Source organism: Anopheles coustani, chromosome 2, assembly GCF_943734705.1.
Source record: "Anopheles coustani chromosome 2, idAnoCousDA_361_x.2, whole genome shotgun sequence".
NCBI lineage: Eukaryota > Metazoa > Arthropoda > Insecta > Diptera > Culicidae > Anopheles > Anopheles coustani.
The window spans coordinates 48,850,490-48,874,069 of NC_071289.1; the positions used below are offsets into that span (position 1 = coordinate 48,850,490).

The 23,580-nt window shown below is 39.8% G+C and overlaps 1 protein-coding gene across 1 annotated transcript; it reads left to right on the plus strand.

The window, feature by feature from the left end:
• The first annotated feature begins 986 nt into the window (after positions 1 to 986).
• On the plus strand, positions 987 to 8,709 carry LOC131264507 (putative nuclease HARBI1). Its single transcript, XM_058266803.1, has 5 exons — positions 987 to 1,373; positions 1,407 to 1,471; positions 3,605 to 3,617; positions 4,364 to 4,520; positions 8,705 to 8,709. Exons 1-5 carry the CDS (start codon positions 987 to 989, stop codon positions 8,707 to 8,709), a joined length of 627 nt encoding a protein of 208 aa, XP_058122786.1.
• The last annotated feature ends 14,871 nt before the right edge of the window (positions 8,710 to 23,580 follow it).

Below are 23,580 nucleotides of genomic sequence, written 5' to 3' on the forward strand. Positions count from 1 at the left end.
GACGCCCTTTCCCTCTCGAGGCGTTGCAGCTCGAAAGTAATTGCACGTAGTCGGTCGAACTCGATTGTGTGCTGAAAGGACAGTTCTTTGATGATTTTGCGATACTTTTTGAAGTGTTATACTTTTTAATGATGTCTGAATCTGTTAGTTTGCTAATGTAAGTCTAATTTCATATGTTTTGAAATCTTTTTCCATCGTTATGATGGATAAATTATGACGTTTCGCTCCAACAAAGTGGTGTGACGCATATTTCAATAAAAACTTCAATAATATAATAAACCGAATCATCCGAGTGCTTTGTGTCGAAACTAACTTACACACCACTTTAGCTAACAAAAATACGATGAAATGTAACTGTCCAACTTTGCGATTGGCCGTCAAAATTCTGACTTTTTCCACTCTATTGTTTATTGCGCCGCTTGGGTACGATTTTTTTCACCGTTCTTTTTGCACGTACTTCGTAGGAAGGTGCACCAAGAAGATGCAATGAACAAAAATCATTGTGGTCGATTTTAGAGTACTTAGAATTGATAACAAAGTCGGACGCATGCTCATTTTTTGAGCGTCCGGATTAACTTTGGGCTCAGTGTATACCATACCATACTCACCTGGCTTCGTCCACACAGAAGCATACTCACCCATATACGGTGCGCGTTTTTGACATCCGTCAAAAACTCACTACTAGAAATCCGGCCCATACTCGCTGTGTGGAAACGGCCCTTTAGGCCGCTCATACCGGGCCGCTACACGAACCGCAAACTCCAACCGAGAACTCAAAAACCGTATAAGGTTACGTCAAAATCTTTTCGGTTCGTGTAGCCGCGTTTTGTGGTACCAATGCTGTCGCCAGTCAATGCAAGCGAAAAGTTTCTGACAGTCTATGCATGTGTCAGTCTCTGCTGTTTTTGTTTTTGTTATCAGTTAGCTCAAAAAGCTGCCTTCGAAGCAAACAAGATATCATCTTCAGTTAACACAAAAAGTTAAATATGGATAATCTGTTGATGAGTGAAGAGTGGCCAACAACCCTATCCAGGGTCATCGAGTTAAGTACCCAAAACTCTCAACAACGCAACAGGCAACGCAACAGGCGTATTGTGCGTAGGTGGTGGATGCGTCCAATTTTTTTCCGGCGGCAAGAAGATGGCAACCGTTTGCTTGACAATATTGTAGCAGAGCAAGCAAATGAAACCATGATTAACTTTCTTCGCATGAAGAAGGAAGATTTTGATGTTCTCCTTGACATGATACGCCCAGAAATAAATAGAATGAACACAAATATGCGCGACTCCATAACAGCCCAAGAACGGTTGCTTATAACGCTGCGCTACTTGGCAACTGGAGAAACATTCAGTAGTTTGCAGTATTTGTTTCGGGTGTTCGGGGTCAACATTCTTTTTTTATTGTAGGTGTCTCGTTCCTCTATAAGCAATATAGTCAAGGAAACTTGCTCCTGCCTTACTAAAGCTCTACGGTCATCGGCTTTGTTCTACGTCCTAAAATAAATAATATATATGTAAGAATATTAGTAAGTAGAATAAAGTAAGAGTCGCGGGGGTCCGCGACAGCCGAGCGGTAGCGCCGGTTAGAAAATCGGCCCATGAGCGCCGGGGCTCACCACCTCGACGGCGTGGGTTCGAATCCCAACCGAGACCGGACCCTCCCCTGTACGAGAGGACTGACTATCCACGTACAACAGGGAAACAAGTCTCGTAAGCCCTTAACGGGCAGGCATGACCAAGAGGTCGTTACGCCAAGAAGAAGAAGAAGAATATGTAAGAACCGTAATCTTACACTAACCGTTCATATTTTTCATAAAAAATGTCCGTTCTCACCTGACGCGCGTACTATCTCTTTGATTCGGTTCCGCTCATCTTGCCTTGTTTACCAGCGAATTCCGGATGAATATTTTTAGATGAAATTAGCTGGAGAATTCAAAACCACATATATTAACAATAAAAAAAATACAATCGCACACACAGTTTGAGCACGAAAGTCACTTTACTTTTTAGTATTTCGCGGTTATTTGTTGTGCTTCTTTCCCACTTGATCCTTACGTGGTGCCGCTTATCATTCGAGTGACTTCCCGCTCTCCGGTTTGCCAAACCCTTTATCTCGGGAGCCCTTTGTTGTTATCCAGCATCCATCACATAATCCCCTTATGCATTTGCACCGGGTGCCACATTGCCGAAAAAAAACCTGCCTAGTAACCTTAAAATCCAACGGAAATGTAATTTAGTTTCATCACAGGCAGAGACGAATGACCGAGGAGGTCAAAGTCTCTGAAATTAAAAAAAAAGTTTCATCACAGGGAAAAAAATCTCAAATTAAAAATTATAGCTATAAAATGACAAAATATTACCGTAACTACAAAAGAAACACGTAAATTTATCACCATATGTTCGTTTATTTTGTTTTTGAGATTTGTTATGTTTACATTTATTTCTTTTTCGTCTTCTTCTTCTGACGCATTTGAGTTTTCGGTTAGCTGCCAAAAACTTCTCGGGTGCAGTTTTCAGCTCACGGAGCTGAAAAGTTTTTTACGTAAACTTCTCGGTTGTTCCCCTCTTCTCGCCGAAAAGTTTTTGAGTTTGCGGGTCGTGTAGCGGGGCTCATAGACGGCGCGTGTCCGACGCGTCCGCGTCCCGAATGTTATCGAACATCACTCAAAATTGGGTCTAATTGACGATTAACGAATTGTCATTTACCCGCGTGGGACGCGCATCGTCTAGGTGACCACCCGCCATTTTGAACGCGCGTCGCCAGTTATTTGTTGTGTTTTATTAAAAGTGTTTGAAGTTGTGCTTGAAAAGATAAGAAATAAATCGGGAAGCAAAAGAAGCTGCTCTTCGTTTAACTAGTGCATGGAGCAATCTCATCAGATTGTACATGACTTCTTTCCAACAACCCCCGACCAGGGAATGGATGAAGCCGATGCTGCTGGAGAGGAATGAGCAAGCAAGTATGCTGCTCGAGACTATATTGAAGGAGGAACTAGATACGACCATAATTAACTTTATGTGTCTATCAAGAACTGACTTTGATTATTTGCTGGCCCAAATCGGCCCAAAAATATCAAAATTAAATACAAACATGCGTAAGAGTTTGTCTGCCAAAGACAAGCTAATAGTAACTTTAAGATATTTGGCAACAGGTGATAATTACAAAACCTTGGTGTATACGTTTCGGGTATGTTGTGGAGACGCAGCTTCATCATCCACTGGAAGCTGCAACGCACGCGGCCATCCTTCCACTCGCCGCTTTCGGTATCCGATAGCGGACGAGGTGAACAACAGGATGGCCGCTTCGCTTCCCGACCGTCCTAGCGAGAGGACGCATATCGTCTCCCGGGAGCTGCCTCGTCCGTACCGTATTTGTCCATCCTTCACGCGCAACCCGTTTTAAAGTGTAATTGTCTAATCGTTAATTTGTAGATAATAAAATACTTTTTTTAATGTAACATAAGACACAACAGGGTAAGTATATGGTTATTTGTGTATTTTTCTAAGATTTTATTTCGTTTTTGTTATTTCCATTGTCAGATTTCGGCTCAATCAATTGGAATATTCATTCCAGAAGTATGCGACAGCCTTATTGAAGTTTAAAGCGACTTCGTAAAGGTAAGAAAACATATCGATTTTTTAGTTCAGTTTTTCAGTTCTTGTTATGTATTTTAAAAATACACATATCGTTTACCTACTAAATAGAACAAATCTTAACCTAATTTTAAATAATTCAGAAATTCATCACATTACTTAATAATTAACTACTTAAAATAAACATAGAAAATCAACAATGTTAGAAATTATGGATCATATCCATATTGTTGGACGAAGCGGGACTCCTCTTCTTCGTTTACTAAACGTCTTATTTTAAGAGTTTGCTTACGCCGCTCTGGGCTCCAGTCGTGCATAATATTACGCACACGTTCGAGCTCATCTGGAGCTTTGAGATGGTTGATTAGCTCAATTGGGGCAGATCCTACTGTTCGTAAAGTGTCCATCACTTCTTCAATATAGCTTATGTTAGCCTCTTGCCATCGTCTTTTTCTTTTTGCGATGGTTTGGTTCGGTGGAGTTCTCGGAAGTGGTGGAGTCGACGTACGAGATGGTCCTGGAGGTGGTGGAGACGACGTACGAGATGGTCCTGGAGGTGGTGGAGTCGACGTACGTGATGGTCCTGGAGGCGGTGTTGGACACCCCGTATGTGGCATCGAGCTTTCCTCCAATACCTCGATTTCGATGCATTCCACATGTTCATGATGTTGAATCTGATATGAATAAATATAGGATACAGAGAATTATTAATATATTTATATTTACAAAAAAAATAAATTAAATAATAATATTTTTCTTTCTATTTGTAGCTCCCCAATTGTCCAGATGAATGGTTGAAAGTGGCTCAAGGCTTTCAAGAGAAGTTTAATTTTCCACATGTGCTCGGGGCCATAGACGGAAAGCATGTTGCTATTAAAGCACCTCATCATAGTGGAACTGACTATTTTAATTACAAAAAAATTTTCAGTAATTTTTTATATGCCGATGTGGGAAGTAAAGGAAAAATATCTGACGGAGGAGTTTTTCGTAACACTGAAAATACGAACGTATCATCCAACATGTCAGTTCCTGCAATGTTTTTGGGAGATAAGGCTTTCCCATTAACCAGCTATTGCCTAAGGCCATTAGGAGGGTCTACTGAAAGAGGATCGATCGAGCGCTATTTTAATCAGCGGCACTCTAATGCCAGACGCACTGTAGAAATGGCATTTGGAATACTTAGTGGAAGGTTCCGCGTACTTAGAAAACCGATAGAGGTGAAGGAGGATAATGCAAAAAAAATTGTCATGGCTACGATTTATTTGCACAATTTTATAAGGAGAGAGGAACGTATAAGAAGCAGTGATTCCCGCATCTTGCTCTCGTCACAAACTAATACAAATTTGTCAAATTTTGCGGCAAGCGGTGCACGCGCCAGTCAAGAGGCCATAGGAATAAGAATGCATGTAGCAAATTATTTGTTGAACAATTAAAACAAATATACTTACTGAATGTAGATGTCACTTCGGATGTCTAGATACTTCAGATACTCAAGGAAGAAAATCCTTACATCCACTTATTAGTTTTTTTTTCATATTTGTTAGTATCGTCTATTGATAAAAGGTATGTACTTACTGTGTCAATCGTCTTGCCACATTTCGAGGTAGCGTTTAAAAAATGCCATGGCATGGTACGCATACCATGTTGGGTTGTGAACTTCGTCAGACCCTAAAAGTAGTTGCGTACGATAACATTAATTGTTTTTCACTTATATGCAGATAAACATACCGGAACCAGTCACCAAACTTTGCTTGTATGATGACCGAGTTTTTCTGTACGTCGATTGCAAAGACGTCCATTTGTCTTTCAGCTTATAAACTTCGACACCGAATTCGTTTGAAATGTTTTCCCAGTCATAATTTCTTCGGGTAATATTTTTATAGTTGGGATCGGTGCGATCCCAGAGAGAAGGATGCTTCTGTATGCACTCAATCAGCATGAGTGCATCTTCTTCAGTCATTTGAATTGTCTGGAAATAATATTTATCATGAATTAATAAATGCATCTTCAGCCGCATCATCTCCTTTTGATTAAAGACAAAGTGTGCTCAAACTGTGATAAGCAGGTGTATAAGTTGAAAATGTCCGGTTTTCTACGGGTGTTTTCGGTAATCAAAAGTGGTACTTTTGACCTCAACGACAAGAACCATCCCGGACCAACGAAAAAGTTTGATGACGCAGAATTGCAAGAGCCGTTGGATGCAGACCCTAGCCATACTCAACAAAAGTTGAGCAGAAACATTGAATGTGACTTATGGGCAAGATCCAGAAGCGTGGAAAATGGGTTCACCATGAGTTGACCGAAAGACAGATGGAGCATCGTAAAGTCCTTCGTGAAATGCAACTTCAACGGTACCAAAGCAAGTCATTTTTCTGATCGGATAGTCACTGGTGAAGAGAAGTGGATTTATTTTGAGGATCCTAAGCGTAAAAAATCTTGTTTTTCACTTGGTGAAGCCGCCCCATCCGCTACAAGACCAGTTTGTTTCGGCCGGTGACGATGCTCTGTGTGTGGTGGGTCCAAGAGGCAGTGGTGTTCCACGAACTTTTGAAACCAGGTGAAACGGTGATTATTACTCGTTACCAACAACAAAAAATTAATTTGAAATCTGAATTGATGGAAAAAAGACCGCAATGGGCCCGAAGGCATGGTAAAGTGACAATGTACCGTCGCACAAGGCTAAAGTCGAAGAGTGGACCATAAAAGACCTCAACTTGGAGATTCTATCACATCCGCCTTACTCCCCAGACCTGACTGGTTCAGTTTATGACCTCTATGCTTTTATAAGCAATGCACTTTCAGAGCAGTACTTCTCCGAATATGAAGATGTCCAAATGGGTCGGCGAATGATTTTCATCGAAGGCCAAACAGTTGTACACTGTACCTATAAAGTCAGTACACAGCAGGCTAAAAAAGAAAAAAAGGCCATTTACTCTGTAAGGAACCAATGTTTAAAAAAAGTAAAAATGAGGGATTGTTTCTGGAACTATCCTCTCCATTTTGATGTAATTTGGCCGCGATACGAGTTTGGGTTTCAGAGATGTGGTCAAAATAGAGCCATAGCACCCTAAACACGCATCAAAAAAGTGAGTACACAGCACAATTTTTCATCATGTTTTGTGTTGTATTTTGCTTTTGCTTGGATTTTTGGTAGTTGTTTGGGGTTTTATGACATGAAATGTGAACGATTTAATCAGTACAACTATGGTTGATAACAAATTCACCTCTTTTTAGTGTCTGGTGTAATTGTAAAGCGTTATCCCTGTCTCTCGATAAGTGTCGTGTTCTGTCGTTCGTTAGATCTAGGGTCCAAGTCTTGTGTGACTATCATGTGGACAATTGCGTCTTGGAGCGCTCGGAAACAACCTGTGATCTTGGCGTGTTATTTGACAAGCGTCTCAGTTTTAGGCCGCACATGGAGAATGATTTGAGTAAGGGCAATCAGCTATTAGGTTTAATTTTTCGTTTGACTAAGGAATTTCGAGACCTGCTTACTATTAAGGCTTTGTATAGCTCAATTGTGCGTCCTGTACTAGAATACGCTAGTGTTGTATGGTGTCCCTCTGCCACCATTTGGTCCCAAAGGATTGAAAGCATCCAACGAAAAGCAACACGCTATGCCATTACCCAAGGAGACACCACGCTATTTCTCGCTGATGTTCTCGGGGGTGATTCGTTGGCGAAGCCAAACCGAAAACACCAGCGAGATACAGTTCACTTTCGGTGATAGCCGGTGAAGTGAGAAAAAATTTGCTCATTCCAGAAGAGAAAAAAAAAGTTCTTTCGCTCTCCTGCGTATGTCTTCTCGTTTTGCCAATTCTCGGGTTTTTTTCTCTTCTGTGGTGCTCACACTGTGTGGATGTCGGTCAGATGGCTGTTGATGGTCTTACGGAACTATTTTCAAATCGTGACCCGAGGGAAAAACCATCCATAACAATCAAGCATCCTCTTAATTTAAATTGGGGGAATATAGAATTAGCACGATAGTAGGCCTTCTGTATCTGGCTCTGTTCCGTAAGCCGACCAGCCACTTGTTCTGCAATTTTGGTTCCGGATCTTACGCACTGTTTGATGAACCGCATATTGTTTTCGAATGCGTAAGTCGAAAATCCATCAAGTGGTCCTAATCTTGCAACCTCATCAGCCACGTGCTGTAAATTATGAACGTTACTTGTCATAAAACATGTCCCATAATAACGTCCGAAGTTTTTAACAAACGCATCAAGCATTTGTTTTCCAATTGCCCACAACGGCTTGTGCTCTATGGAACTTAAAATAGTGATGCCACAAAAATACAACAAGAAATGGTTGTATGCTTCTGGCAACATAAAATCTTTCAACACCACCACACTAATGTAGTGGAGGAATGTGCGGAATTCGTTTGCCTTCCAAAGGGCAATTTCGTTTTATTCCCGCATATTACGCAACTCGGAGGGCAATCGAGTCCTAACCAAAAAAACGGAAACAACCTTCTTCAAAGGGGGTGACCAGTGTATGAATTGACTAGCGTTAAATTTATTCGCTAGCATTCAATAATTTTTTTTGTGACCCCTTCATCCTTCAATAATTTTTTTTGTGACCCCTTCATCCTTCAATAATTTTTTTTGTGACCCCTGCGTCGATCAAATGCAAACGGTCACCAACAGGAACACCCTGAATCAAATCAAAATTTGATAGGTTTTCCAGGAGTGTCCTTCCTGTGTGATGCCCTCCATAAATTCTGCTTCTAAATCCCTCGTCCGTGCGCGGAAGGGCTCCAACTTCGTTGAAAACAACAGTTTTTCCACGGCCAGATTGCACAGATGCGCCGACAGTTGTGCATGCTAAGCATCCATGCTTGCCGTTGAAATTTACTTTAGCTGAAAATGTACAACCGTATTAACTGTCTTTATTCAAAAAGTGTCAAATTTAATTTACCTTTCAAATATGCTCGCATTGGTGCATCGATGAAAACTTAACTAGTTAGGCCCAGCAAAAGTTCCGACAACCAGAACCGGGAGTTGGGGCATTCCTACCAGCCTTACTTGAATCGGAATTAATTGTTTCCGACTTTTTCGAAAAAGTGGTAGGCCATCCATAGAAATATCTATCTCCATCTGTTCTATATCCAGAGTAAAATTTCTAAAAGTAGATCAAGATTAGTTAACTAGTTATTATCTCGAATATACGTAAATAAAAACCTCAAAGCTATGTTAGCCAAATACCTACTCAAAATAATTTTGCATGACCTTCTCAATTCCAGCATACCACAGGTGTCCACCTCCAACCGCCTTTATTTGTGTTCCAACCGGAGTGGATGGTTTAAGAAGGGTCCGTCGCGTTTAGGGAGATCCTGGGCATTGTTACCATGCTTCCTAAATAACGCTAGGATTGTTTCGGTAATGAATTGTGAAAGGCGACCAGTAACTGTGATGAACTTAATTGCATCTTGAAGAGACATATGATTTATAAAACTGTATGCTCCTTCTTGTTCCACTGTGTCGTCGACAGATTCAAAATTCCCAATGTGCTCATGTTCATCCAACCTTCCAGTAATTAATACATTGCTTCCTGCGTTAGCATTGTAACGGTTGAAAGCAACAGTTTCTTCTGGAGTTATATCTAAAATACGAAGAAGAATCAAAATTAATACACAGTTAAAGCACAGCCGGAAGGTGAGCTGCACAAACCTTTGTTAATCTAATGATCGCAGCATCTGTCTAATCAGTTATCTTACTTTTATAATCGATGATTTATAAAAACAATAAATCACATACAACCAAATTTTCATACATACCAACACCCAGATCCGGCCAAGGAAAAGTCGTTGACGATGCTCCATCGTAAAATTCACGTAGGTCACTTAAACAATTTTCCTCTAACTCTTCCATGACACGAGTGCGTTTTCGATAAAATGAGGCATCATTTATATTACGTTTCTCCATTTTATGACAAAATATTTGCAATATTAGCTGAGATGAGATTCACGACAATCACTTTAGGCGACAAACCATCAAATGTCATCATAGTAAGAACTCTTTCGTTTCGTTTCGAATATAGAAGAACATCAAGTTACCAACAGCGATGGAAGAAAACAGCGCGAAGAAATATTTCGGCGTTGACTGCAAATGACTAAGTACCCAACCTAGGGCCCGCAGGGCGAGACAACGTGAGGAATGTGGAGAAGATGAGTGATTTCACTCATTGTGAGTGACTTTGTATCGCGGGGACCTTTCCATACTACCCAGCCGGCAAGGGTCACTCAAAAATTGAGTTTCTCGGCTACGTTTCACCCGTTTCCTTCCGTTTCACCCCCCCTTTGGCCCACACTTTTGAATCGTTTTGCAACATCGTCGATACATTGAGCAGGCCGTCCTACTTTCTCCTTCGATCAATTTTTTTACCCGTCTCGCTCTATGCTACTTCGAATATTTTTCAATCACCCGCGTCGTGTATACACATCGTGTTTGAATGTATGTGTTTGTGTAAAAGATTTAACAGGCTTGCTAGGTGAGTAGGCGTTTAGTTTTCATAAAAGTTTTGGAGTTACAAATGTTTGAAGATTAAAAATTTCAGATCTTTTTTTCTAGGTTTTTTCACATAAAAAATGAATAGAATTCGCCGTGAAAGTTATAACCGTGTCCGTCAGTTCACGAGGGAAGGGGAGCAGGCAGCGCAAGCAGAATGGGGAGCTGGGAATTTTGGAGAACAGATGAACTTGCCTCGTGGTGTTTCTACATTTAGATGGCCGCTTGGTAAGTATAAAGAATGATTATTGTTCAATCATTATGTTGTGAAGTGCAAATAATTTGGTGGATGAAACAAATGCTGGTTTTACCGTGACTTCTATAAGTATAGATGCAAATTTATTTTTTAAAATCCGATTATAGAGCGCATAAGGTTCAAAGAACGGTAACGAATCGGTCGAATATTCAAAACAAATCAGAAAAACCAAATAATGATAGTAGAAATAGTCATCTATTACTACTCAAGAAGTTTGGTTTGGCGTATTGTTTACCACTGTTGTGTAGTGAAAAGGTAAATAGTACCAATCCGTGGCTCTTTATAAGAATTAAACCATGTTAAATCTCCCACGGATGCACTGCTGGGTCCATATATAGCATTTGTATGAATAAAGTTCAATTATTCAATTCAAAAGAGATTCTTCCATATTACAAGATGAGCCCTTATGACTACCAGCAAAAGCATTAACGTAAGCCAATATAATATAATAATATAATTAGTCAAAAGATAAATACTTTTTCCACTTACTCGAAAATGAAAGGTTTGTTTTTTCCCTTTGTTACTATCTTTTGTATTAATCAATTTGGATCTATATTACAACGACCATTTCGTTTTTTTTGTTTTGAGCCTATCACGCTCTATAATTGAATTTTTAAAAAAATCGCATAAAACCAATACTTTTTAACTATTAGAGTTAGACATTATTATTAGGAAATAATATCATGTAAGAGATGGTTAAAATAGAAGATAAAATAAGTAATTTAAGTAACATAAATGTTGATGATAATTTTTATTTTGATGTTCATGAGTTTATAGATGATAATGTTAGCTTACAAAAAACGGAAGTGAATAGCCCAGGACATCGCGCACGATATAGTGGTTTAAGAAATAAATTGCTAAAACACTCTCGTTGGAACGGGAATGTGGAAGGGCATCATCAACATTTATAATTAAACTTAATTTTATTATCATCACAAATTTCGGTTATTGGCGTGCACTGATATCAAATGCTCTCATCATGCTTTCAAATGTCCCAAAACATTTTAGGTCCCTACTTCTCATTTTGCCGAGTAATTGTTTTAAAACTTTCGATAATAATAATTTTTCAAATTCGCAAAAGGCGATCTTCCTCCCTTTTATTCTTTTTGCCGTGTACCCAAATGCCGATCCAAAATATGGATCGAGCAAGGCATAGAAAGCTTCATGCATTCGTTGTTCCGAACGCTTATTTGCTCAAAGTAATCTTGTTCGACGACTTTCTTGTTGAACGTTTTTAACTTGTCTTTGATCGAAATACGTTCGTAAACAAAGATTGATCTATTGAAGGCCGAATGTTCCGGTGGGGGCATAGGGCCTTAGTTGCCGATCCTTAATCCACAGAGGTCTACATCACCAGCTTAGCTGGCGAAGGTCCAGGAAGCTGGATTCAACAGCCGTACTGGTGCAAATCCTCGCAGACGAAGAAAAGAAGAAGAAGAAGAAGAAGAAGAAGAAGAGGAAGAAGAAGAAGAAGAAGAAGAAGAAGAATGTTCCGGTGCAGTTTGAACAAACCGGCTATCCACCAAAAGATCAACCTTGGCGTGAATGCACTGCACAGACCTTAGTAGAAAAAATGAACTGCTTGCGCCTTGCTGAACCATATTTAGCAACGCAGAGCAATGGTTGGTACACGGCATCACCATACTAAAAGTAAAACAAGTAAATAAATAACGAGTCTGTATAACATTTGCATTAAAAAAATTAGACAAATTTTCATCGGTAATAAGAAGAAAGTTAACCAAGCTAATTGAATGATATGAATTTTATTGTAAAATTTAACCTTTTAAGTACTTTTAAAAAATATTCCGACGGCCAGTAAGCCGACCATACGGTCCTTGGCCGAAACTTTAGCCATAGCCGACAAAACCAATCTTGTGAGGATGCTTTACAGTTGTTTTAATGCAATCATGCCCAAATACTACACCATTTGGATTTTAAAATGTTGGAATAGGTCCTACTTTTATTTGAAGTAAATGTTTTTCGATTGGTTGTACTTGAGAGGCATAAGAAGGGATAGTAGTGTGGGGTATTTCGATTACATTTGACCCGTTCAACTCCTCCGATGCTCTTTGCACATGATTTACTGTGCCCAGGTATGTCTAAACCACTGAATCGTACTGTTTATGATGTTTTCTCATTAAGATGCTTAATTCCGCATAACACTACAAACTATACACTTCTCCATACGCCGGAAGTATTAACAGAAAGAACAGCGACTTTATGCATAGCCTTCTCGCTGGTTTTCAGCCACGATATGGTGTTCTACAGCCACGCTATGAGAGTTAAGGGACCTCAAAATATTTTAAATGTACTGTAACAAGCTTCAAAAGCAACATAGAGTACCAAGGTTTTTTACCACTTGTTGCCGTCTGGCTTTAAATAATCTTTGGTCACGTGGTCCGCGATAAAGCTCGATGTTTTAACACACAATCAAACGTAGATGGGTTAATGTTTAGGCTAAGGCGGGTTCAATTTAAAAGATACAGTTATAAAACTTGTTCTAAAAATAGAAATGCTACTCTTTATTTTGCTTCCAACAGAAAATCGCTAGCGTTTTCCGGTTTTGCATGAAAAGTCGTTAAAATTTGTCTATTTTTGTTTAATGCAAACGTACACTTCCGTAAACATCCTTTATAACACCACGCTTCCAACATTCCGGGCTCTGTTTGGACTCCAACACTCTGGTGCGAAAGCTCCATCGCGTTATTACATTTATCGCAGTTCATTGTTAATGGTAGTTGCAGCAAAAGAGAAGTAAAAATTAACATAAGTGTTATTTTTCATGAGTTCGAAGCTTACCTTACGATTCCGTTCAAATTTTCATCGGCAAATGCCGATCTAAATATTACATAATAAGAGGGGCGTCATGCTCAGCGGACATAATTTAATCTGTCTTGATAAATATCAATTTTTTTATACATTCACGGCTTAATTCCTGTGCGAATATTGTAAAATGAATTTTGACAACGAGTACACATTATGAATTATTTTTAAAATGATGGTTTAGGTTTTCATCATGCTTTACCCGCTTTTTCCGACCAACATATTTTGGCCGAAATAAAATTTCACTTTGATCTAGTATTCCTAGACAGTTCGCAGTATTCAACCAAAACCCAAACAAAGCAGTGGTGTGTGCTGTGCGTGGAGCAAAAACTAAGTAAAACTAGTTTGTTTTAAACTGTTAATGAAGTATTTAGTGTTATTTGCTTTCTTTTAGCAAAAAGTGTTAGTTCCTGCCGCTTTATACACGGTTGCTGCAGATTGGACGAATCCGGATGAAGTCGGATGAAGCCGGATGGAGTCGGAAAAAGCTGCTGGATTGATCAATGGAAAAGGATGGAGGAAATTGTTTGCACGACAGAAAAAGATAAGTATTTTCATAATCTATAGTACAGTTTACTATCATTTTAAGCATACATCGTATAAAAGATCATTTTTTAATTGTTTTTCAGACCACCTTGACGGAGCTGAAGCAGGTCGTCAACCCCAGTTAGCAGCCAGCAGCTGCTGCTGCTGAACACCGCTGTAATGCTGCCAATCATTACTGTGCACGGTAAGTTATAGTTTAGTCCGTGAAAGTGATCTTAAAATCATAAAATTAACTCCGTAATTTGTGTTTTGTTTTTCAGACCATCGGCTGACGGAAAAAGTGAAAAGTGCGTTGACAGTACGATGGCCGGACGCTGTACTGCTGCCGTCTATCGCTGTGCTGCTGGCCTTAGGTGCGTGAAATAGTTCGTGTGAAATGCGTGAAAAAGTGCGTGAAATAAGTCATGTGTGTAGTGCGTGAAATTATAGTTTTTAAGTGAATAAATTGTGATGTAATTATTGTAATAATTTTTCTCATTTCGTGTGTTCACACACACGTTTGCATTTTGATGACACTAATACCACTACGCAAGGGATACTGCGGTACGGCACGCACACATGCTCAAAACGAGCTCATCTCACGCACACACTCTCAAAAAAGTAACTCAGAGTCGCTTAGAATCTGGGCATTCTAAGCGGGTCAATATGGGGTTCTAAGCGGGTTTTGATGGTTTCTAAGCGGGGTGTGCAACACATTTTTGCTGCGACGTGACATTTTTGCCGAGCGCCCGCTATACCTATAATTATAATTTCACTATAACTATAACTATAATTTCACGCACTACACACATGACTTATTTCACGCACTTTTTCACGCATTTCACACGAACTATTTCACGCACCTAAGGCCAGCAGCACAGCGATAGACGGCAGCAGTACAGCGTCCGGCCATCGTACTGTCAACGCACTTTTCACTTTTTCCGTCAGCCGATGGTCTGAAAAACAAAACACAAATTACGGAGTTAATTTTATGATTTTAAGATCACTTTCACGGACTAAACTATAACTTACCGTGCACAGTAATGATTGGCAGCATTACAGCGGTGTTCAGCAGCAGCAGCTGCTGGCTGCTAACTGGGGTTGACGACCTGCTTCAGCTCCGTCAAGGTGGTCTGAAAAACAATTAAAAAATGATCTTTTATACGATGTATGCTTAAAATGATAGTAAACTGTACTATAGATTATGAAAATACTTATCTTTTTCTGTCGTGCAAACAATTTCCTCCATCCTTTTCCATTGATCAATCCAGCAGCTTTTTCCGACTCCATCCGGCTTCATCCGACTTCATCCGGATTCGTCCAATCTGCAGCAACCGTGTATAAAGCGGCAGGAACTAACACTTTTTGCTAAAAGAAAGCAAATAACACTAAATACTTCATTAACAGTTTAAAACAAACTAGTTTTACTTAGTTTTTGCTCCACGCACAGCACACACCACTGCTTTGTTTGGGTTTTGGTTGAATACTGCGAACTGTCTAGGAATACTAGATCAAAGTGAAATTTTATTTCGGCCAAAATATGTTGGTCGGAAAAAGCGGGTAAAGCATGATGAAAACCTAAACCATCATTTTAAAAATAATTCATAATGTGTACTCGTTGTCAAAATTCATTTTACAATATTCGCACAGGAATTAAGCCGTGAATGTATAAAAAAATTGATATTTATCAAGACAGATTAAATTATGTCCGCTGAGCATGACGCCCCTCTTATTATGTAATATTTAGATCGGCATTTGCCGATGAAAATTTGAACGGAATCGTAAGGTAAGCTTCGAACTCATGAAAAATAACACTTATGTTAATTTTTACTTCTCTTTTGCTGCAACTACCATTAACAATGAACTGCGATAAATGTAATAACGCGATGGAGCTTTCGCACCAGAGTGTTGGAGTCCAAACAGAGCCCGGAATGTTGGAAGCGTGGTGTTATAAAGGATGTTTACGGAAGTGTACGTTTGCATTAAACAAAAATAGACAAATTTTAACGACTTTTCATGCAAAACCGGAAAACGCTAGCGATTTTCTGTTGGAAGCAAAATAAAGAGTAGCATTTCTATTTTTAGAACAAGTTTTATAACTGTATCTTTTAAATTGAACCCGCCTTAGCCTAAACATTAACCCATCTACGTTTGATTGTGTGTTAAAACATCGAGCTTTATCGCGGACCACGTGACCAAAGATTATTTAAAGCCAGACGGCAACAAGTGGTAAAAAACCTTGGTACTCTATGTTGCTTTTGAAGCTTGTTACAGTACATTTAAAATATTTTGAGGTCCCTTAACTCTCATAGCGTGGCTGTAGAACACCATATCGTGGCTGAAAACCAGCGAGAAGGCTATGCATAAAGTCGCTGTTCTTTCTGTTAATACTTCCGGCGTATGGAGAAGTGTATAGTTTGTAGTGTTATGCGGAATTAAGCATCTTAATGAGAAAACATCATAAACAGTACGATTCAGTGGTTTAGACATACCTGGGCACAGTAAATCATGTGCAAAGAGCATCGGAGGAGTTGAACGGGTCAAATGTAATCGAAATACCCCACACTACTATCCCTTCTTATGCCTCTCAAGTACAACCAATCGAAAAACATTTACTTCAAATAAAAGTAGGACCTATTCCAACATTTTAAAATCCAAATGGTGTAGTATTTGGGCATGATTGCATTAAAACAACTGTAAAGCATCCTCACAAGATTGGTTTTGTCGGCTATGGCTAAAGTTTCGGCCAAGGACCGTATGGTCGGCTTACTGGCCGTCGGAATATTTTTTAAAAGTACTTAAAAGGTTAAATTTTACAATAAAATTCATATCATTCAATTAGCTTGGTTAACTTTCTTCTTATTACCGATGAAAATTTGTCTAATTTTTTTAATGCAAATGTTATACAGACTCGTTATTTATTTACTTGTTTTACTTTTAGTATGGTGATGCCGTGTACCAACCATTGCTCTGCGTTGCTAAATATGGTTCAGCAAGGCGCAAGCAGTTCATTTTTTCTACTAAGGTCTGTGCAGTGCATTCACGCCAAGGTTGATCTTTTGGTGGATAGCCGGTTTGTTCAAACTGCACCGGAACATTCTTCTTCTTCTTCTTCTTCTTCTTCTTCCTCTTCTTCTTCTTCTTCTTCTTCTTCTTTTCTTCGTCTGCGAGGATTTGCACCAGTACGGCTGTTGAATCCAGCTTCCTGGACCTTCGCCAGCTAAGCTGGTGATGTAGACCTCTGTGGATTAAGGATCGGCAACTAAGGCCCTATGCCCCCACCGGAACATTCGGCCTTCAATAGATCAATCTTTGTTTACGAACGTATTTCGATCAAAGACAAGTTAAAAACGTTCAACAAGAAAGTCGTCGAACAAGATTACTTTGAGCAAATAAGCGTTCGGAACAACGAATGCATGAAGCTTTCTATGCCTTGCTCGATCCATATTTTGGATCGGCATTTGGGTACACGGCAAAAAGAATAAAAGGGAGGAAGATCGCCTTTTGCGAATTTGAAAAATTATTATTATCGAAAGTTTTAAAACAATTACTCGGCAAAATGAGAAGTAGGGACCTAAAATGTTTTGGGACATTTGAAAGCATGATGAGAGCATTTGATATCAGTGCACGCCAATAACCGAAATTTGTGATGATAATAAAATTAAGTTTAATTATAAATGTTGATGATGCCCTTCCACATTCCCGTTCCAACGAGAGTGTTTTAGCAATTTATTTCTTAAACCACTATATCGTGCGCGATGTCCTGGGCTATTCACTTCCGTTTTTTGTAAGCTAACATTATCATCTATAAACTCATGAACATCAAAATAAAAATTATCATCAACATTTATGTTACTTAAATTACTTATTTTATCTTCTATTTTAACCATCTCTTACATGATATTATTTCCTAATAATAATGTCTAACTCTAATAGTTAAAAAGTATTGGTTTTATGCGATTTTTTTAAAAATTCAATTATAGAGCGTGATAGGCTCAAAACAAAAAAAACGAAATGGTCGTTGTAATATAGATCCAAATTGATTAATACAAAAGATAGTAACAAAGGGAAAAAACAAACCTTTCATTTTCGAGTAAGTGGAAAAAGTATTTATCTTTTGACTAATTATATTATTATATTATATTGGCTTACGTTAATGCTTTTGCTGGTAGTCATAAGGGCTCATCTTGTAATATGGAAGAATCTCTTTTGAATTGAATAATTGAACTTTATTCATACAAATGCTATATATGGACCCAGCAGTGCATCCGTGGGAGATTTAACATGGTTTAATTCTTATAAAGAGCCACGGATTGGTACTATTTACCTTTTCACTACACAACAGTGGTAAACAATACGCCAAACCAAACTTCTTGAGTAGTAATAGATGACTATTTCTACTATCATTATTTGGTTTTTCTGATTTGTTTTGAATATTCGACCGATTCGTTACCGTTCTTTGAACCTTATGCGCTCTATAATCGGATTTTAAAAAATAAATTTGCATCTATACTTATAGAAGTCACGGTAAAACCAGCATTTGTTTCATCCACCAAATTATTTGCACTTCACAACATAATGATTGAACAATAATCATTCTTTATACTTACCAAGCGGCCATCTAAATGTAGAAACACCACGAGGCAAGTTCATCTGTTCTCCAAAATTCCCAGCTCCCCATTCTGCTTGCGCTGCCTGCTCCCCTTCCCTCGTGAACTGACGGACACGGTTATAACTTTCACGGCGAATTCTATTCATTTTTTATGTGAAAAAACCTAGAAAAAAAGATCTGAAATTTTTAATCTTCAAACATTTGTAACTCCAAAACTTTTATGAAAACTAAACGCCTACTCACCTAGCAAGCCTGTTAAATCTTTTACACAAACACATACATTCAAACACGATGTGTATACACGACGCGGGTGATTGAAAAATATTCGAAGTAGCATAGAGCGAGACGGGTAAAAAAATTGATCGAAGGAGAAAGTAGGACGGCCTGCTCAATGTATCGACGATGTTGCAAAACGATTCAAAAGTGTGGGCCAAAGGGGGGGTGAAACGGAAGGAAACGGGTGAAACGTAGCCGAGAAACTCAATTTTTGAGTGACCCTTGCCGGCTGGGCGGGTACGCTCTCGTATGTTGTGCTTGCGGTTTTAATGTGGAGAAGGCTCAATCGCGGCACCGGGCCTGTAGCGCGAATGCGACAGAGGGCATATGAGTTGCTGCTTCTCGCTCCGATACATGGGGAGAGGGTACTAGACCTCCACAGAGAGAAATAAGCTCACAAGGTTCTATTTATAAGGTCACGACATCTTACGCGTGGAAGCGAGAACACAACATTTGTAAGAGCGAAAGGCTATATTTTTGGTTCAGTATCGCCGAAAATGTTTGGTTGGGTAGACTAAATCCTTGGAGGGCAGGGGACACACTCCCCTCGTACGATGCCAGGTGTCTGTTGCTCGGCATACAGCAGTTGTCTTCACGCCCTAAGTCGGCCCAATGCCTTTTCATTGCAGGATTAGTCAATAATCACATCGATGCGCCTAACTTACTGAGTGAGATCCATTTTTCAGCGCCATCAAGAATGCTTCGGCCTCGACATTTTCTAAGGGAAAGGCATTTTCGCACAAATTTCGGACAATAAGAACCAATTAATGCCATGACCGCAGTTTTTAATGAGAACTCAGACCTCTTTAGCTTTGAAATGTCCCAAGTAATTTTCCGTGACTCTCTGCGTGCGCGTTTTGCCTAGTTTTGTTATATAGTTCATAAGTGTTCATGTAGACTAATAATGCCCGATGGACCCAATAAATAAAAAAAACATAAACATAAACATAAACAATGTTGCGGGTTTATTTCTCACAATGACAAATTTAAAATACGTTAACGAAATAAAACGGCACGATAAACATTATAAATAAAACGAGTTCACTTCTCTATTCTACAGTTTCCGACAAGGTCAACGACCTGTGAAGACAAACCACCTTGAATTTCAAACCATGATTTAGTACCATAAAAGAATTACCTCTTGGTTTTTGTCGGCTGCTGCTACTTTCTTGTTCAGTCCCAGCTGCAGTTAGCGCAAAGCTTCTTGGACGCTGGCTTGTATTTTTATAAAAGCTGCCAGTCCGGCGGATGTTTGTAAAGTAATCCGATCGAAACGACATTTTTCACTTAAAAATGAGAATGAAAATATTATGGAAAGCTGTCTACAAAATCTTAACTATCTCTCTCGCCTCATCAACTTCGTGGGAGAGGGGTGTTGGAGAGGAACGAAATGGAAGCAGAGTGAGCTGCTCGCCCGTGTGCAGATAGGACAATACATACAAATCTTAAAGCTCCCGATTGATTCTTGCGGACTGGGTTTGTCTCGAAAGCGGGTGATTTTGCCTCTAACGCACGTTATTTTGAAATAGCTCATCAACTGTTGTCTGTAAAGCAACTGGTATTGAAATAGCTCATTGACAGTTGCCTCTAACGCATCTCATTTTGTCTCTAACTCATCCGACTATGTTTCTAGCGCGTCTGGGTCAAGCTGAAAAATAAGGAAAAACCAAAGTAATTGTGGTTTTGATACATTGTATGTGAAGTGTTGTGCGAGCTGGAAGAAAAGAAACAGTTGATTAACATACCTTAACACAATAGAACATTGAAAATACAATCAAAATTCTATTTTTATCTCTTATAATAAATTTCTTTCCGAGGGTCGACCACGGCCCAATAAACACGCGCACGAACAAGAAACTCGTAGGTTGATTCGATGTCGCTACTTTGCCAAAATCATAAAATGGACCTGTCAAGCAAAACCGGCCAAAATTACACAACACAATAGAACATTGAAAATACAATCAAAATTCTAGTGGCTTCAGTAAAAGGAGTTATCCTGTGCGCCATGATGAAGCACAGATTTAACAGTAACAGGGCCAGATTGTTTCGTATCTTATTTCTGATCCCGCTTACCGTCGTTCGACAATTGCGGGCACAATTGACCTTCTACAGAAAGACCTAGAAAGTGTAACCTGGCCATAATGAAGCCTACTATGGGGTGGTTGGGGAGCCGACGGGCCTGGCCTCAAAAACCCAGTTAGAATTAATAATTTCACTTCACTACACGCACTCCACTTCTGTGGTAGATGGTGGAGGTGGTGGACTTGCTGCGTCGCGGACTTCAAACGTTTAGAACTTTATCGCGCACATGAGTCACGGGCGGACTCTGCTGACCGGACAGCATGGAAACACTTAAGGTGTTTTCCCAAATACACGGTACGGAACGTTGGGAAGCGTCGGGCCTTACCTCGGGTAGGGGGACTTCGACGTTCCGGGAGAAATCAATAAATAGACACGAGGTTTAATTTATCATTATCTCCGATGAACTGGCTCATTTGTCCAACTATCGGTTCTTTATTTATACCAACTTTTTGAACGATTTTACACGGTTTTTAGGAAAGTGTTTGTGACGATTGCCGAAATAGTTGACTCGGCTAGATGATGTCAACTTGTGTTATAATTGGTCAAAGTGGTAAAGGGTGGCTTTTCAGTGCGAGCTAGTACATAGCCTACGCTGCACTTTGAGTGCGTTTACCTCTTGTTTACCAGCTAGCTTGTTGGTAAACCCTTCGTATGCTAACCAATTGGTTTGCGCCAACCAGCGCCTGTTGTTTATGCAATAATATGCATAGTCGAGGTGATTCTATCACACTTCCCATGTGTTTTTTTTTATGGTACCAAAGGTGGGGCTGTCGAGTGACAGCTGCGCTAGGCACATTGAGATGAACTATTGACTATTGAGATGAGTATTACAATTGGGAGGACGGAAACGACACAAACTGCCAGACTTCTCGACGATGTCCCAAACAAAATGTAAACAACACTTTCAAAAAATCTAAAAAATGGCAGGCCGTCTCGACGATCCAAAACGACGCCACCTACGTGTCGAGACGACGCGCGGATACGAAACGACGCGGATACAATCGTCGAGCAGGTTGAACACTATCCGCATTTGTGGCCCTTCTGAAGAACTATCTCCCGATGCATTGAACTTCTTGTTCGAGCGTGATTCTACGTTATTTCGAGAAGAAGATTTATGAATGCTCTTTGAAAACCCCAACTTAAGATCAATTGCCAGTAATACGAGTTATACTCGTATGTGCTTCCAATACATTGAATAATATTGTAGCCCACACTATTTCCTATCCGAAAATGAAAGAGAAGAGGCGCGAAGGCGTGAGCGGAAGTAAAATGCCAACTGTGTATCATCATATTAGATTCTCAAAAACTAGCAAACAAACAGCAAATCGAACAATAATTAGCAAGGTGCATGGGCTTAAACCATTTTGAACAAAAATATTCAATTATTCGTGGACAAAAATCTGCATTCCGGGATTGCTAGAAATGATTAAAATAGTTGGATTTAATCAAACAAAAGCATTATAAAAAAATGTTTAACCTGTATTCTGTAGACCGAGACAAATTTATAACGATTTTAAATAAATGAAAGTTATGACAAAGAGTCTCAGTTACACAAAAGGAACACGGATTCCCACTAGGCAAAAACTTGCATGCAAAAACTCCTAATTTGGTGTCACCTCGATTTCGGCCATACAAAATTTAGAAGAAGTTAGGAAAAGTCAGGAGTTTGAGCCACAGGCTTATGAGCGTGTGTGAGTGAGAACGTACATCCCAGATCTATGCATGTGTTGGTGCGAACCATGGAATTTGTGTATGTAGTAGTAATAAATGATTTCTTTTGTTGATGCCGCAAAAAAAAATGTCAGACACAAATAGTTAAAATTATGAATCATTTATTTAACACTCAAAACATGTTGGAACATTTTTACAAATACTCACGTATAATACTCTAGGAAGTAAATGAATTCACGGGAACTGCTTATCGCTTCGAGTGTTTAAAACTTCCGCACACAATAAGCCATCGCGAATAAGCACTCGTCTATCCTGCGGTTCGATTTGGTTGTAATCGTCTAAAACGGGAGTGAGATTTCATTACGCTGCAGCTGGTACGAAATGAACATAGGCATGCTTGTGCTTACCCTTTTTAACAAAGCCAGGATTGGCGACAACGATTGCGTCGGAACTTCCGACTCCGACTTTGCCTCCTCGGATGTAGTTTCCCCGCTCGTTTTGTCGGCTTCCTGAGATGCTGCTATCCTTACTTTTTTCAGTTGAGTGTCTCCATCGAACTGAAGATAATAATGTTCTGAAATCACTGAAAGAAATTACAGATCCGCAGAAACTAAAACAATTACCACGATTAGCTTTGCTTTCGCGTGTGTTCAACTCACTTCTTGTTGTGATACTGATCCGGCTTCTCGAACTTGTCATTTGCTCACTGACTTTCTTTCCACGCACGGTTCCACTAACACAGACAATGTTTGAATCGCTGTGTCCAAACACGGGAAGTTACGTGTATACCACCCGGGTTGGATCCAATAGAACGTTGATTTATACAGATGAGCGGGCCAGACGATGACAAGCTACACGCTAAAAAGAGATGGCATACTCGACATCTTGTGTGCAAAGACCGAAGTATGGGCCAAGAGGGATCGGGGGTAGGAAAACTTGTATGGTAACGGCTACATTGACTAGTGGGAGCTGAAGCGTAAGTTTGACGACCGTTCTAGTCGGAAGTCGGTTGCAGAAGAGAATCCGCCTCGTGGTTTTATTTGATACTAGCTTGACGCCCCGGCGTTGCTCGGTTTTTGAGGATTGAGGGATTGAGAAAAGAATTATGGTTTTACTCTTTACTTGAAAGTCACGCGCTTGAGAGTCTCTCGAGCGCCATCGCGCCCGTCTGCCCCTGCCACCGCTAACGACATCATCTACGCGCCGCCAGCATCATACTTACTTGCCTGCCTCCAC

Bases quoted from the DNA above. Each gene is read 5' to 3' on its own strand.
- LOC131264507 (XM_058266803.1), top strand. From the start codon at position 987: ATGGATAATCTGTTGATGAGTGAAGAGTGGCCAACAACCCTATCCAGG. The intron at 1,374-1,406 runs GTGTTCGGGGTC...TTTTTATTGTAG, and splicing joins GTTTGCAGTATTTGTTTCGG to GTGTCTCGTTCCTCTATAAG.